Consider the following 18,392-nt stretch of genomic DNA (forward strand, 5'->3'; position numbering starts at 1 on the left):
TCAACAAAAATTATTGCAATCAATGATTGATTGTCATCATTCAATCAATCAATCAATCAATTGCATAACAACATGCCTTATAGCAAGCATGGTGAAGCATACAAAAATAACATACAGTAATAAAGTGAATACAATACTGTCATTCAGTAAACTGCTGAAGAACTGTTTACATCAACAAGAAAATTTTCCAAGAGGAAGTTTATCATCAGAAACAGAATAATACTTTTGGCCTGAATGGCTTGCCGTACCTGTGGTCAGACTATAGAAATCATATTATTCCATCTGCATACATTGTTGGTGTGACCTTTGACCTGTCATCTATGCCTGTAATGATATTCATATCACTCAATAGTATTAACTGTATTAAACACCTGGCACTTCGCCATGCCTCCATTTTAGCTGTGTAGCAGTCATATACCATATCAAGACCCTTTTCTGAGTTCAACTCTGATGGAATACAAGGAACCAATGTATCAACATTTTGATGAATTAAATTTAAAACTCAGCGAATGTCAGTGTCAAATCCTGAGTTTATGATGGTGGTACATAGGTAACCTTCAAATACTCTCTCCAGTTCTTCCAAAATAGCCGACTCATAGCCATGTTTACCTAACCATTTGGATTGCTCGAAATATTGTTGATCTGGGAAACAAAAAGTGAGAATTAGTATTTGACATTGATACTTGTGTTGTAATAACAGAACACATGAAAAAGTGTTTTGTGTCTGCTTTTGTGCATATGTGTGTATGTGTACGTACGTACGTACGTACGTATGTATGTATGTATGTATGTATGTGTGTATGCATGCATGCATGTATGTATGTATGTATGTATGTATGTATGTATGTATGTACGTATGCATGTATGAATGAACAAACGCATGCATGCATGCATGCCATACGTATACACACATGCATGCAAGTACATACGTACGTATGTACAATATATGTACGTACATGTCTGTGTTGTGTTGTATGTTGAATTGTGTGTTATTATGCAATTTAATTTGTGAGAGTATGTGCATGTGTACTTTGTATCTGTCAGTTTGTATATTTCGTTGGCATGAACATGATTATTTCAGATTACCCGAGTTACAATACAATAATTATTTTTATTTTCATGTAACAGTATGACTGATTATAACCAACAACTTCACCAGCAGTTGTTGAAGACATTTGATGTGAAACGAAACCACAGACAAAAACGGGTGCCTATCATACACAAAACTGACGCCGTTGGTGTACAGACAGAACCATATACAGTTGATATGAATGATTCAGGTGTGTAGACTAACATTGTCAGTGCAAAGACAGTCGCAGCACAAACCGTACCATTCTGAACAAAGTCACTTAGCGTACAGACACAAGAAGAGTGTATTCTTACTGCAACTGTGGGAATACAGGCAACGTCAGCGACAAAGACCGTCGGAACTCAGATCTATAATGCCGACCATATTGATGGAACAGCATCACCAACGATCGTATTGGGAAATGATATTTCTACTCAAACAATTGAGAAGTGTTTCAAGGATACGTTTGTGCAAACAGATGATATCAATTATGTGGTTAGTGTTTAAAATTATATTAGTATTACTATGTGATGTGATGTGGTATATATGATATGGGATTTTGATTACTGTTGCTGAAGTCTCGGTTTAGATATTGGAATCGTTAATGTCCACGTGTCAGTGTGTGTGTATATGTGTGTGTGTGTGTGTGTTTACACCTGTTTGTGTGTCATAATTATGAAAACTCTGTTATACTGCCATTTTGTAAAACGGGATGTGCTCAAGATTACGATGCGATTTGCAAGTATACCCGTTACTTCAAATACTTGCGCTATATTCATTGACTTATTACGAGTCATTTCATAGGAGCTTTACGCCTATTTCTCGAAAAAGGTCAAATAGACTATATATAATTGTGAAAAAGAAGAAGAAAAGTAAACCAAAGAAATAACATATTTGACAATTAAACAATATTCTTGAACAATTTCCATATTTTACAGGATGCCACTGAGTCGAACATTTCGTCTACATTGTACAGCTCGACCTGCACCAAAAGATATTGTTAAGAGCGCATTATGTTCTTCAAAGAAATCGGGAAGGCATTCAGAAACCTAGAAACCAAAATGGATAAAAGTGATGTCTACTTGTCACAAGTGAAGCCTCAGAAGATGGGAAAGAAAATAGCTTCTTCAAAGTCAGATCGAAGATTCCGAATTTTCAAGAGAAATTGCATCGTACGTCGGCCAGATGACGACTGTACAAGTCTCCTGCAAGATGTTGACGGAGAAGCCGACAGAGCAACTGAATTTGACAATATTTCAATTTATGCTACCGATCACTTACTTCAGGATTCTGCAGTAAAAATGGATGATATTGATCAGACGGTAAGTTTGTTTTCAAATCTATTTCAGATTAATTGACAACAGAATTTTGACGACTTGGAATTCAGGAATGAAAAGAATATGTGATATATTACTGAAAAATATTAATAAGACTATTGTTTTGAAAACCATAGCAACAGTAGTTTCTGATGAGTACTAAAAGGTTAGCCAATACACACAACATAGTTTGACAAGCATAGAACTTTAAAGTGCAAACTGTCAGTCTCGTGTACTCTTTGATAGATGGCGCTGTTTATATGACCACGACGCACAAATTATAGTGTGTCAGATATCATATCTGACGTGTATACAACTTTTATATCTTATAGGTCGAGAAAATGGCGTCTGGAGATCCAACTACTGCAACAACCAAATATATTGTTGACGAGGGAATTCAATATTTCAAAAGACTTGCAAAGACATTCCAAGACATAGAAAATAAAATGGATAAAACCGATGTATATTTGTCATCATTGAAGACTAACAAGAAAGGAAAGAATTTAAAGGTCTCCAAATCAGCCCGAAGCTTCCAAACTTTGAAGACAAATGCGTGAAGCGATTTCGTAGCCAACCATGATTCTTTCGAAATGTTTGGGCAGACGAAGATTATATACTAGTCTTCCCTCTGGAAATGAAGTAGAATGTGGCTAATAGGAACATATACAATTTGGTATGAAAAGTTAAAAAAAACAAAAACATTTTAAGCTCAATAGCACAAATTCATGTTACTTTGAAACTTATCAAATTAAATGAATGAAAAATTATATTATGTCTGATTGTTACATTTTTTGTGTGTATATCGTCGCTTTCAAGCTGGCTGTTGTCTTCGAAGCTGAGGTCGAGGATCGGTTTAAGAAAACCCAAACGTTTAATCATCAACAATTCAAAAATGACCGGTCCCTAATTAGAAACTTTCCTTTATCAACAATGTGTTTATGAATACTAAACCTCTTGGACAATTTTGATATTGAATACTAATGAAGGATTCAAAAAGGATGAAATATTAAAATATAAACTGGTCCCCAACAATATAGATGTCAGCAACATAATTTACATAAAATTTGCATGCATATCGTTATAGCTTGAGAAGAGTGGTGTGAAAAATCATGTTAATACAATAGATGTCCGTCTCATGCATGGTCACGTGACATGCAAGACTAGACACACCGTTCTCATATCCGTACTTTGAGTCAATGGCCCACTGAGACAAGAATCCATAAATTTCGACTGAGAAGTCACGAAAATCACTCAGAATGTCTCCATATACAGTGAGCATGTTCCATGTTCTAAACTATAAAGAACTTAGCGAGTTCAGCCTCTTATTATTATTTTTTTTTTAAATCGACAACCCAGTATTATGCAGTCTTTTCAGACATAAATAAGTTTAAGATTAAGCACAGTATTTACGTTAAAGTGGTCACACTGACAAAAAAAAGGTACATATTTGTTTATTTTTAATTGACTGCAATATTTGTGATTGTGGTACTCCATGTCATACACTTTGGTTACAACAAGGAAGTGATAACGAGTCTTACAGTCAATACATAGTCCAATAAGATTACATAGTATATACTTGTAACGTTTCTGTACACAGACATAAAGGGTTGATGTACTCTATAGTATGTAAAAGAAATTTGCTCTTTTATTTCACAATTAAGTAAGCAAAGAAGTCCACAGAAATTACTACAAATACAACACCAAATGTTTATTATCTACGACTAAGTTTCCATCAGCAGCTTGGTGATTATAACCTGTGTATGTCATTTATTGCCCATGTTGTTGAAAATGAATATAACTTTGTCTTTTGGATATGCTGGATATTTCATTTTAAAAAATATATGCAAATTTCAGTACATAAATAATATAAACACAATCATTACACACGCATTTAAAAAATGTGGTCACTCTAGATCTCATAGTGAAAGAAGACTAATATTTTGCAAGACTTTCTCTGTGTTCTGTGTACCCTGAACCTCCAACATTATGTACACCAATTCTGTGTGTTCTTGTTACCCTGAACCTCCAACATTATGTACACCAATTCCCTGTGTTCTTGGTACCCTGAACTTCCAACATTATGTACACCAATTCCCTGTGTTTTTGGTACCCTGAACTTCCAACAGTATGTACACCAATTCTGTGTGTTCTTGGTACCCTGAACTTCCAACATTATGTACACCAATTCTGTGTGTTCTTGCTAACCTGAACTTCCAACATTATGTACATCAATTCCCTGTGTTCTGTGTACCCTGAACTTCCAACATTATGTACATCAATTCCCTGTGTTCTGTGTACCCTGAACTTCCAACATTATGTACACCAATTCTGTGTGTTCTGTGTACCCTGAACTTCCAACATTATGTACACCAATTCTGTGTGTTCTTGCTAACCTGAACTTCCAACAATATTTACATCAATAAAACCTTATTAAGATAAAATGTGCTCATTCAAAAAAAGAGGACAATAGCCGACGTTTCTGGATTGACCCTCAACAGTACATTTACTGTAAGTTATACATAATTTATGACTATTCAAATTGGACGCCTTTATTAAGAGATTGACATGCAAAAATTGATGCGACACTAAGCAAATGATGATGACCCTGGGAAGATCTACAATGTGATGTGCAGATATATCTAATAAAGATTACAGACGGTTTTAATTTCACACCTAGTTGTACCCCAATATGGTCGTTATATTTTGACTAACAGTTATGAATGAAAGCATTGACCAATCAGGGCGTTAAGGGAAGAATCAGGAAGACATTATGTATGAGCCACCACTCTGGGTGTCTTAGCAGACGACATTTATGTAGACTATATGGCTCCACATTCTCTCAGCATTGGCTCTAATTTGCCTGATCTGTACAAATCATCTGTTTCTGTTCCTCCTCCTATGCACTTCCCTTTGACAAACACTCTTGGAACCTGTAACAAAGTAAACAAATAGAATTTCAAAAATGACCTAACAAGAAATCCCAATCGGGTTAAAAGGGTTTCATTTTACAACTCATATTTGGTGAGAGCTCCAGGATAATTAGCAGCACTATACTTCACTTAATGTATAATAGAGTGTACAGTTCTGCTTGCTGTTTCAACAACACATTTACCAATATCTGGGTGCAAAAAGTTCAGATTTTGCCAAAAGACTGCATGTAATGTCACTAAGACTTTGCTCAACTTGTAGAAAACAAAACAGTGGACATCAGGGTTTGAGTGGATGTTTTTTGTTCTTTCAAGATGTCAGATACGACGGAAAATAAAGGCCGTATTTTGTGAATTAAATCAATCAGTTCATACTTTTTATATAATCATTATTATTCCCTCCCTAAATAAGACCGATTCAACATTTTTGATCCTTCACGTTCAAAGGGAATATAGGTATTTCAGATTTAGTGTTGTCATGTGAAAGGATCTCAGTAATAGACAACATGTTATACTTACAGTGTTTTCACCTGTCATTTTACCCAATATATCCTGCAGTGTTTCACCGTCATCTCGTTGATCAAGTTCCACCACTTCATACTTAGCTTGCAGTTCATCAAACACTTCCTTAGCCAGCTGACTATACATACAGTAAGTTTTAGAGAAGACCACTACACACTTATCATGTATCATGTTTTGGATGAATATGGCTTCAGGAGAATTCATATCAACTTCGTCACCCATTTTGATTACTCTATAATTTAGAAAAAAAGAAGTGATAATGATATCAGGTAAGGTTTCTCAAAGTTAAATGTACAGGAAACATATATTGTGTGGAAAGTACATGGCAGTACAATAAACATAAATATAAGGACTCAGTGTCAAAGATGGTGTGTATTCAAAAGATAAATTAAATAGGTAAGCAAATTGAACGGACACTAGCAACAAATACATCATGTATCTACTGAGTCTTGGTAGTGAGGGTACCGGTAACGACATTGACAAGACGTGATGAGTGAAGATAAACGTAGTGTAAATCTTAAACGTACTAATCGTAATTGGAACTAGACTACGATATTCAAATGTGCAAATCAACATAGCAACAAGCACAGACAAGTATGGTGTACATTTTGTATGAGCAACAAGCAAGCAAATTGCAAAGGTTTGCGGTTGTTAATGTTATGCCAGTACACCAGTGTGTGTGGTGGTATTTTGGTAGCGCACGTGTGGGGTTAATCAATGCTAATGCATGCTCAGTATGTCAAGGCTGTTGACCAACTTCACAAGACCATGGAGGTAGGAATATTACTGACACAGTTACAAGGACAAAACAACAAACATACAACTGTATGCATGCACAACGTCATCGCGAGTGGAATGGTGAGGAAGAAAGAACGTTCGTAATAACATTAATTCTTATCATTTACTACACGGGGAAATAAAATGTAAGTGATCGCTTACATACCTTAAATATGCCTCGAACAACGAGTCAACTATGTTCTCTCAGGATTCGACGTCCAACTCAACCTTTCAGGCGTCTTGCAATAAGTTCAAAACCTCTGACCTATTAGTACGTGAGAAGAATGAACACTTGGGGGCGTTATATACTGTCGAACTGGAAAGATGTCGAGCTCGCGTCGGTCGACCATACATGGGTTATCACAAAGCTAGTCTCCATAGAAGGGTTTAAATATTTCAAATTGGGGTGAAAAAAATTAGCACGAGAAAGTGCGTAAAATAAGTCATTAAATTTAGTTCTTATTATGTTATCCTTCCTATTTGTATTATATGCTCAAATTTTAAAAAATATCTGATACAAATTTAGAAAACTTTCTCACCTTCAGCAATGCCAGGTTCTGTAATTACAACCGAAATGTTGATAAGTTGATCAAAATTTACTGTTGATGTTAATGTGCTTTCTATGTATTTACATTGCATCGATAGTGGTCACCGTGTGACTGCTACAATTTTCATCATGGTTTACATTATATACAAATGATATTGAACTTATGAACATTAGTTTTTTGTTTTTGTTTTTTTTTGGGGGGGAGGGGGTTTTGTCCTAAATGAACAAATTTTGTTTACTGAATTTGTGCAATCATCTTTTATGATGATTGAGTAATAATAAATGCACACTATATGTAAATAGTTCAGTCTCTAGTTCAGTCTATACTTCAGTTACAAACACAATAGAAAATAAATGACAGTGAAGTCTGAAGTGCACTCTCTTTTTTTGAAATATTGTAGATATATGAATTACCTTTATTTTACAATTCAGAAGGCAATGAAGTCAACAAAAATTATTGCAATCAATGATTGATTGTCATCATTCAATCAATCAATCAATCAATTGCATAACAACATGCCTTATAGCAAGCATGGTGAAGCATACAAAAATAACATACAGTAATAAAGTGAATACAATACTGTCATTAAGTAAACTGCTGAAGAACTGTTTACATCAACAAGAAAATTTTCCAAGAGGAAGTTTATCATCAGAAACAGAATAATACTTTTGGCCTGAATGGCTTGCCGTACCTGTGGTCAGACTACAGAAATCCTATTATTCCATCTGCATACATTGTTGGTGTGACCTTTGACCTGTCATCTATGCCTGTAATGATATTCATATCACTCAATAGTATTAACTGTATTAAACACCTGGCACTTCGCCATGCCTCCATTTTAGCTGTGTAGCAGTCCGAGTCATATACCATATCAAGACCCTTTTCTGAGTTCAACTCTGATGGAATACAAGGAACCAATGTATCAACATTTTGATGAATTAAATTTAAAACTCAGCGAATGTCAGTGTCAAATCCTGAGTTTATGATGGTGGTACATAGGTAACCTTAAAATACTCTCTCCAGTTCTTCCAAAATAGCCGACTCATAGCCATGTTTACCTAACCATTTGGATTGCTGGAAATATTGTTGATCTGGGAAACAAAAAGTGAGAATTAGTATTTGACATTGATACTTGTGTTGTAATAACAGAACACATGAAAAAGTGTTTTGTGTCTGCTTTTGTGCATATGTGTGTGTGTGTGTGTGTATGTGTTTTGGGGAAAATGTATGTATGTATGTACGTACGTACGTACGTATGTATGTATGTGTGTATGCATGCATGCATGCATGTATGTATGTATGTACGTATGTATGTATGTATGTATGTATGTATGTATGTATGTATGCATGTATGAATGAACAAACGCATGCATGCGTATACACACATGCATGCAAGGATACGTATACACACATGCATGCAAGTACATACGTACGTATGTACAATATATGTACGTACATGTCTGTGTTGTGTTGTATGTTGTGTGTTATTATGCAATTTAATTTGTGAGAGTATGTGCATGTGTACTTTGTATCTGTCAGTTTGTATATTTCGTTGGCATGAACATGATTATTTCAGATTACCCGAGTTACAATACAATAATTATTTTTATTTTCATGTAACAGTATGACTGATTATAACCAACAACTTCACCAGCAGTTGTTGAAGACATTTGATGTGAAACGAAACCACAGACAAAAACGGGTGCCTATCATACACAAAACTGACGCCGTTGGTGTACAGATGACAGAACCATATACAGTTGATATGAATGATTCAGGTGTGTAGACTAACATTGTCAGTGCAAAGACAGTCGCAGCACAAACCGTACCATTCTGAACAAAGTCACTTAGCGTACAGACACAAGAAGAGTGTATTCTTACTGCAACTGTGGGAATACAGGCAACGTCAGCGACAAAGACCGTCGGAACTCAGATCTATAATGCCGACCATATTGATGGAACAGCATCACCAACGATCGTATTGGGAAATGATATTTCTACTCAAACAATTGAGAAGTCTTTCAAGGATACGTTTGTGCAAACAGATGATATGAATTATGTGGTAAGTGTTTAAAATTATATTAGTATTAATATGTAATGTGATGTGATGTGGTATATATGATATGGGATTTTGTGTGTATATATATGTGTGTGTGTGTGTGTGTGTGTGTGTGTGTGTGTGTTTACACCTGTTTGTGTGTCATAATTATGAAAACTCTGTTATACTGCCATTTTGTAAAACGGGATGTGCTCAAGATTACGATGCGATTTGCAAGTATACCCGTTACTTCAAATACTTGCGCTATATTCATTGACTTATTACGAGTCATTTCATTGGCACTTTACGCCTATTTCTCGAAAAAGGTCAAATAGACTATATATAATTGTGAAAAAGAAGAAGAAAAGTAAACCAAAGAAATAACATATTTGACAATTAAACAATATTCTTGAACAATTTCCATATTTTACAGGATGCCACTGAGTCGAACATTTCGTCTACATTGTACAGCTCGACCTGCACCCAAAGATATTGTTAAGAGGGCATTATGTTCTTCAAAGAAATCGGGAAGGCATTCAGAAACCTAGAAACCAAAATGGATAAAAGTGATGTCTACTTGTCACAAGTAAGCCTCAGAAGATGGGAAAGAAAATAGCTTCTTCAAAGTCAGATCGAAGATTCCGAATTTTCAAGAGAAATTGCATCGTACGTCGGTCAGATGACGAGATGTTGACGGAGAAGCCGACAGAGCAACTGAATTTGACAATATTTCAATTTATGCTACCGATCACTTACTTCAGGATTCTGCAGTAAAAATGGATGATATTGATCAGACGCTAAGTTTGTTTTCAAATAATGAAATCTATTTCAGATTAATTGACAACAGAATTTTGACGACTTGGAATTCAGGAATGAAAAGAATATGTGATATATTACTGAAAAATATTAATAAGACTATTGTTTTGAAAACCATAGCAACAGTAGTTTCTGATGAGTACTAAAAGGTTAGCCAATACACACAACATAGTTTGACAAGCATAGAACTTTAAAGTGCAAACTGTCAGTCTCGTGTACTCTTTGATAGATGGCGCTGTTTATATGACCACGACGCACAAATTATAGTGTGTCAGATATCATATCTGACGTGTATACAACTTTTATATCTTATAGGTCGAGAAAATGGCGTCTGGAGATCCAACTACTGCAACAACCAAATATATTGTAGACGAGGAAATTCAATATTTCAAAAGACTTGCAAAGACATTCCAAGAAATAGAAAATAAAATGGATAAAACCGATGTACATTTGTCATCATTGAAGACTAACAAGAAAGGAAAGAATTTAATGGCCTCCAAATCAGCCCGAGGCTTACAAACTTTGAAGACAAAATGTGTGAAGCGATTTCGTAGCCAACCATGATTCTTTCGAAATGTTTGGGCAGACGAAGATTATATACTAGTCTTCCCTCTGGAAATGAAGTAGAATGTGGCTAATAGGAACATATACAATTTGGTATGAAAAGTTAAAAAAAAAAAAACATTTTAAGCTCAATAGCACAAATTCATGTTACTTTGAAACTTAAATTAAAATTAAATGAATGAAAAATTATATTTTGTCTGATTGTTACATTTTTTGTGTGTATATCGTCGCTTTCAAGTTGGCTGTTGTCTTCGAAGCTGAGGTCGAGGATCGGTTTAAGAAAACCCAAACGTTTAATCATCAACAATTCAAAAATGACCGGTCCCTAATTAGAAACTTTCCTTTATCAACAATGTGTTTATGAATACTAAACCTCTTGGACAATTTCGATATTGAATACTAATGAAGGATTCAAAAAGGATGAAATATTAAAATATAAACTGGTCCTCAACAATATAGATGTCAGCAACATAATTTACATAAAATTTGCATGCATATCGTTATAGCTTGAGAAGAGTGGTGTGAAAAATCATGTTAATACAATAGATGTCCGTCTCATGCATGGTCACGTGACATGCAAGACTAGACACACCGTTCTCATATCCGTACTTTGAGTCAATGGCCCACTGAGACAAGAATCCATAAATTTCGACTGAGAAGTCATGAAAATCACTCAGAATGTCTCCATATACAGTGAGCATGTTCCTTGTTCTAAACTATAAAGAACTTAGCGAGTTCAGCCTCTTATTATTATTTTTTTTTAAATCGACAACCCAGTATTATGCAGTCTTTTCAGACATAAATAAGTTTAAGATTAAGCACAGTATTTACGTTAAAGTGGTCACACTGACAAAAAAAGGTACATATTTGTTTATTTTTAATTGACTGCAATATTTGTGATTGTGGGTACACCATGTCATACACTTTGGTTACAACAAGGAAGTGATAACGAGTCTTACAGTCAATACATAGTCCAATAAGATTACATAGTATATACTTTTAACGTTTCTGTACACAGACATAAAGGGTTGATGTACTCTATAGTATGTAAAAGAAATTTGCTCTTTTATTTCACAATTAAGTAAGCAAAGAAGTCCACAGAAATTACTACAAATACAACACCAAATATTTATTATCTACGACTAAACGTTTCCATCAGCAGCTTGGTAATTATAACGTATGTATGTCATGTATTGCCCATGATGTTGAAAATGAATATAACTTTGTCTTTTGGATACTCATTTGACATTTCATTGAAAAATATATGCAAATCTCACTACATAAATAATATAAACACAATCATTACACACGCACTAAAAAATATGGTCACTCTAGATCTCATAGTGAAAGAAGACTAATATTTGGCAAGAGTTTTTCTGTGTTCTGTGTACCCTGAACCTCCAACATTATGTACACCAATTCTGTGTGTTCTTGTTACCCTGAACTTCCAACATTATGTACACCAATTCCCTGTGTTCTTGGTACCCTGAACTGCCAACAGTATGTACACCAATTCTGTGTATTCTTGCTAACCTGAACTTCCAACATTATGTACACCAATTCTGTGTATTCTTGCTAACCTGAACTTCCAACATTATGTACATCAATTCCCTGTGTTCTTGGTACCCTGAACTTCCAACATTATGTACACCAATTCTGTGTATTCTTGCTAACCTGAACTTCCAACATTATGTACATCAATTCCCTGTGTTCTTGGTACCCTGAACTTCCAACATTATGTACACCAATTCTGTGTGCTCTTGCTAACCTGAACTTCCAACAATATTTACATCAATAAAAACTTATTACGATAAAATGTGTTCACTCCAAAAAAATGGAAAATAGCCGACGTTTCAGGATTGACCCTCAACAGTACATTAACTGTTATACATAATTTATGACTATTCAAATTGGATGCCTTTATTAAGAGATTGACATGCAAAAAATGATGCGACACTAACCAAATGACGATGACCCTGGGAAGATCTACAATGTGATGTGCAGATATATCTAATAAAGATTACAGACGGTTTTAATTTCACACCTAGTTGTACCCCAATATGGTCGTTATATTTTGACTGACAGCTATGAATGAAGACATTGACCAATCAGGGCGTTAAGGGAAGAATCAGGATGACATTATGTATGAGCCACCACTCAGGGTGTCTTAGCAGACGACATTTATGTAGACTATATGGCTTTTCATTCGCTCAGCATTTGCTCTAATCTTCCTGATTTGTACAGAGACTTGGTTTCTGTTCCTCCTCCTATACACTTCCCTTTGACAAACACTCGTGGAACCTGTAACAAAATAAACAAATAGATTTTTAAAAAAATGACTTAACAAGAAAACCCAATTTGGATAAAAGGGTTTCATTTTACAACCCATATTTGGTTAGAGCTCCTTAATAGGGAACTTGCAAACCCGCCATGTTGAATGTTGCATTATGGGAAATGTGATAATAAATACTGATGAAATAATATTGTAAACAATAATGTTACATTGTTTTTAACCACAAATAATCAATTCATAGTCACCCTCATCATTGTGGGAAGTTTATTTTATTGGTAGCTCCAGATTAGGTATTATGATAACCACAGATAATCCCATACTCCTTTGCGTCTGAGTATGCTCAGTCTGGATTGCAAGTTCCCTATTAGCAGCACTACTTCACTGAATGTATATTGGAGTGTACAGTTCTGCTTGCTGTTTTAACAACACATCTACCAATATCTGGGTGCAAAAAGTTCAGAATTTGCCAAAACAATGCACAATATCACTAAGACTTTGCTCAACTTGTAGAAAACAGAACAGTGGACATCAGGGTTAGAGTGGGTGTTTTTTATTCTTACAAGATGTCAGATACCACAGAAAATAAAGGATGTATTTTGTGAATTAAATCAATCAGTTCATCCTTTTTGTATAACCATTATTATTCCCTCCCTAAATAACACCGATTCATCATTTTTGATCCTTCACGTTCAAAGGGAACTGAGGTATTTCAGATTTAGTGTTGTCATTTGAAAGGATCTCAGTAATAGTCAACATGTTATACTTACAGTGTTTTCACCTGTCATTTTACCCAATATATCCTGCAGTGTTTGACCGTCATCTCGTTGATCAAGTTCCACCACTTCATACTTAGCTTGCATTTCATTGAACACTCTCTTAGCCTGCTGACTGTACGCACAGAAAGTTTTAGAGAAGACCACTACACAATTATCATGTATCATGTTTTGGATGAATATGGCTTCAGGAGAACTCATATCAACTTCGTCACCCATTTTGATTATTCTATAATTTAGAAAAGAAATACCGCCAATGGCGTTGCAGCACAACTATAGTTTTTTTTAAATATTTATCCATATGGTAGTCCATGCTAACAATAAGTGTTCATTTTTTGAATGACTATCCAGTTGCCTATCCAACCATGTTGCTATCTTTACGATATATGCTATCATTTGGCTGTTGCTATGGGCGTGGTCATGTTGTTAGATATATTTGCATACATTTTAAAATGTTTTTGTTCACTTGTGTATGAATTCCTGATATTATCTTTGCAATATACGTGATCATTTGGCTGTTGCTATGAATGTTTATTCAATTGTCTATTAATCCCTGTTATCTTTGTGAAATACAGGACCGTTTGGCTGTTGCTATGGGCGTGGTCATGGTTGCAACGGTATTTGCATACATTTTTTGAATGTTTACTCATTTGGCTACCAGATGATGTTGCTATCTGACCAAAATATACTGTCATTTGGTTGTTGCTAAGGGCGTGGTCATGGTCTCTAGGGCCAATTTTCTCAAAAATCTGCAGAATAACACTTTCAGAAACATCTTACCAAGTTTCAGACTCTGTGACCACGTACTTTTTGAGATATATGTTTGACCAAAAAAGAACATTTTTACACCTAATTTGCATATCCCTCATGGAATCATTGTATGCTTAATACTTCTTCGTCCATACATCCCCATTCAATTTCAGCCCAATCTGCTCAGTCGTTTTGGAATTACAGATTTTTAACCAAAAAGACACATTTTAGTCTTAATTTGCATATTAATGATGGAATCATCACGTCATGACCAAATCTTACTTTACACCCCCTTAAGAATGTTCCCACCAAATTTTGCACCGATCTGCCCAGTAGTTTGTGAGTTTAAGCTTTTTTTTTAAAATCCAATTTTTTTGACCCAAATCACACACCTGTGATGCGATCATTTTGATTTGAACAATTTCCCAACTAGACACCTAAGGTAATGGACCCACCAAATATAATGGCAATCGGTCTGGCGGTTTTTGACTTTAAGTTGTTCACACACACACACACACACACACACACACACACACACACACACACACACACACACACACACACACACAGAAAGACGCCGGGCGATCCCTATAACACTACTGAACCTCAGTTCAGTTGTGCTAAAATAAGTGTACAGGAAACAAAAATTATGCAGAAAGTACATGGAAGTACAATACACATACTTATAAACACAGTGTCAAAGATGGTGTGTACTCAAAACATATAATAAATAGGTAGGCAAACTGAACGGACACTAGCAACAAATACATCATGTATCTACTGAGTCTTGGTAGTGACTAGACGACATTGACTCTAGACGTGATGAATGAAGATAAACGTAGTGTAAATCGTAACACGTAATAATCGTAATTGGAACTAGACTACGGTATTCAAGTGTGCAAATCAACATAGCAACAAGCACAAACAAGTATTAAAGTGTATGACTCTATGAGCAACAAGCAAGCAAATTGCAAAGGTTTGCGGTTGTTAATGTTATGCCAGTACACCAGTGTGTGTGGTGGTATTTTGGTAGCGCACGTGTGGGGTTAATCAATGCTAATGCATGCTTAAAATATCAAGGCTGTTGACCAACTTCACAAGACCATGGAGGTAGGAATATTACTTGCATAGTTACAAGGACAACACAACAAACATACAACTATATGCATGCACAACGTCATCGCCAGTGGAATGGTGAGGAAGAAAGAACGTTCATAACATTAATTCTTATCACTTACTATACACGGGGAAATAAAATGTAAGTGATCGCTTACATACCTTAAATACGCCTCGAACAACAAGTCAACTATGTTCTCTCAGGATTCGCCGTCCAACTTAACCTTTCAGGCGTCTTGTATACGTGTAGAACCTTTGACCTATATATATAGTGAGAAGAATGAAAACTACGGGGCCCGGGGGCTATACTATCGAACCGTTAACGAAGGGCTTGAGGCATCAATTCTGGTGTCTATAACAATATTGAATAATGCTGTGAATATAGACAACATCAACAAGTTCCGTCAAGTTCTTGTTTATAATCATTTCAGTATCTTGAATCGCTAATTAATATCTAATTATAATACGCAGAGAAATACATATATTTAACTTAATCGAATCACGCTGGACAAATAGAATGTACTACGGGACGCTGCATGCGCTGTGGAGTGTACCGATTGAATAGCGCCATCAACGGTCATAGAATTTACTTCTCTGTCTTGTCGCGAGATCGAATGATTCGAAAATTCAACCTCCACGAGCTCAGTATTTGCTAAATTTGCTAAAAAAGAAGGGGTAGCAGGACTATGGCAAGCCAAACGTTGCAATATTCTTTAAAAAACTATTTTCTTGTTGTATAACTTCCATTCATGTTCCATAGACCTATTTTCTTTCTGTAAAACGTACATTTTTGTTGTTCAAATCCAAGTTTGCCTTGGTCAAATCTACGTTCCTTTTACTAAAACACATGTTTTCCTCAGTGCTTTAAAAACTATTTTCTTGTTGTATCACTTCCATTCATGTTTGTCAACGGAAACCGAAGAGTAGTCTGGGTAACCAAGATTGTTTCGTTTGACATAGAGCCTAGAGGTCTCTATAACGTCTATCGGCTGAATGGTCAAAGCCACCCTGCAGCTGTGGCGGCAATTCTGTAGACTGTAATGGCGGCATCATCATCATCGTCAGTACCCAATCTGATTAAAATCCGATGTGGTGAAAGCGGCTAGATGTCCTTATTTACCTCTATTCATCGTGTTGCAATTTGTGACGTTTGTTTTGTTCGGAGTGATCGCCGCCTTCCCACAGAAGGCGGCGATCACTCCGAACAAAACAAACGTCACAACACGATGAATAGAGGTAAATAAGGACATCTAGCCGCTTTCACTACATCGGATTTTAATAATAATAAATAATAATAAAATCTTATCAGCGCATTACGCAACAGCCTCAATGCGCTTTACAATACTGAGAAAAGACAACTTGAAATTCACTAAAAAACAAAACTTATTGATTACTGCATATAAAAGTATAGTATGTTCTAAAAGTTTGTAAACAAGTATGTCTTTAGTTGGGACTTGAATGTTTCGATCGATACCGCTCTCCTAATGTGAATTGGGAGAGAGTTCCATAACTTAGGACGTGGTAGTTGCAACACGTGGAATGGTAAGTGTAAGATGAGTACTAGAACGTAGGGCACGTGTTGGCTTGTGTATGGGTATTAGTTCAATGATGTAGGATGGTGACAGTTTGTTGACAGCCTTGTAGGTGACGAGCAAGATTTTGTATGCAATACGTTGACGTACAGGTAACAGGTATCAGATTGCGTCAGTACCGTGCTGTACAGAAGGGGGTGCGATAGTGCACATATACCTCTTGATGAGGACGGCCATCTGTATAGACGGAGTATCGTAGCCCAGTTTCCCACTGCCACCGGTTTACGGTGGCATTGGGATGGCATACAAATGGCCGTTCGATACGACGCTAGTCGAGATAGATTTATACCACCGAATGGTAATTGGAATCATAACGGAACGTATACAGTTATTCAGGCAACCAGCGGCGGGGTGATAAGTAAGTATTGATGCTTACACAGTATTAGAGTTCCCCAGTGCCTCTGCCCCTCCTTGTTTTTTATGCAAATTTTTATGGCAATCCTTTGAAGATTCAAATCACACAGTTTATTTCAATATTCTGTCGCTAGATTAGGTGTTAATTGTAAATTTGTGAAAATATGTCAAGCCAGGCTCTATTTCTTTTATGGCTCTCTTCCCAGTGAGTTGTATTGGTTTTGTTTTCACACGAGATATTGAACCCTAATAAATCATTAAATGTGATAGGTTTTATTACTAATTTAAACCAGCTGTCTTGCCAACTCACCCCCCTCTGTGAGATATCTCACTCCAAAATTACTATGGTTGCTCAATACATTTAGTTTGATATCAGTCAAAGTGTGGTCATTAAGTTTTCATACTGTAATGCGGAGAAAGTGACATCCGCATTATTCAAAAAAAAAGAGAGATTTGCTCAGAAAGATAGGACCAGATAATTTCAATGATTTCAAAATAAATTACGATGAGTTAAATAGTTAGAAAATTAGGAAAATGCTTCTCAAGAACTAACTTTTGAAAATACTTGTAGTGTGTGGGTGTACCTAAAATCAGTGATAGAAAATGAATTACTTTTTAACAGGTCAAGCTCGTACTGCGGTTAGCAATATTTCGCAGCTAGCCACTGCAATGAGTCAAGGGTTTGATTCCAGCAAGCCATCAAGTTCAACATCAAACTTCAACCCTCGACGAGCCGCAGTATACAATGCATACAAAAGTGGAAGAAAAACCCGAGAACTGGCAAGGGTGAAACCAAAAGCCAAGCAGATCTAAGTAAACCAATGAGGGTTTGCTTTATCGTGGAATGTGAAGTTCCAACAAAGTTGTTGAAGAACCTAATCATAATGGAAGCACAGATAGATGTCTCTCCGGAAGACAGGGAAATTGCTATAAGAAG

The 18,392-nt window shown here is 35.9% G+C and overlaps 2 protein-coding genes across 2 annotated transcripts; both read right to left on the reverse strand.

Annotated features, from left to right (window-relative positions):
• Positions 1-4,066: 4,066 nt before the first annotated feature.
• On the reverse strand, positions 4,067-6,851 carry LOC144434490 (glutaredoxin-2, mitochondrial-like). The gene is made up of 3 exons (XM_078122944.1): positions 6,778-6,851; positions 5,832-6,066; positions 4,067-5,315 (listed from the first exon to the last, which is right to left on the reverse strand). The coding sequence occupies exons 2-3, from the start codon at positions 6,054-6,056 to the stop codon at positions 5,205-5,207; spliced, it is 336 nt and encodes a 111-aa protein (XP_077979070.1). The 5' UTR covers positions 6,057-6,066; positions 6,778-6,851; the 3' UTR covers positions 4,067-5,204.
• A 4,827-nt stretch (positions 6,852-11,678) lies between these two features.
• LOC144434461 (glutaredoxin-2, mitochondrial-like) lies at positions 11,679-15,770 on the reverse strand. Its single transcript, XM_078122912.1, has 3 exons — positions 15,672-15,770; positions 13,638-13,872; positions 11,679-12,878 (listed from the first exon to the last, which is right to left on the reverse strand). Exons 2-3 carry the CDS (start codon positions 13,860-13,862, stop codon positions 12,780-12,782), a joined length of 324 nt encoding a protein of 107 aa, XP_077979038.1. The 5' UTR covers positions 13,863-13,872; positions 15,672-15,770; the 3' UTR covers positions 11,679-12,779.
• Positions 15,771-18,392: the final 2,622 nt, after the last annotated feature.

The sequence above is a fragment of the Glandiceps talaboti genome, chromosome 4, assembly GCF_964340395.1.
Source record: "Glandiceps talaboti chromosome 4, keGlaTala1.1, whole genome shotgun sequence".
Lineage (NCBI taxonomy): Eukaryota > Metazoa > Hemichordata > Enteropneusta > Spengelidae > Glandiceps > Glandiceps talaboti.

Excerpts from the sequence above, each read along its gene's own strand:
- LOC144434490 (XM_078122944.1), bottom strand. The coding sequence starts at position 6,056 with ATGGGTGACGAAGTTGATATGAATTCTCCTGAAGCCATATTCATCCAA. Across the intron at positions 5,316-5,831 it reads AAATGACAGGTGAAAACACT|GTTCCAAGAGTGTTTGTCAA; the intron begins GTAAGTATAACA and ends ACTTTGTTACAG.
- LOC144434461 (XM_078122912.1), bottom strand. The coding sequence starts at position 13,862 with ATGGGTGACGAAGTTGATATGAGTTCTCCTGAAGCCATATTCATCCAA. Across the intron at positions 12,879-13,637 it reads AAATGACAGGTGAAAACACT|GTTCCACGAGTGTTTGTCAA; the intron begins GTAAGTATAACA and ends ATTTTGTTACAG.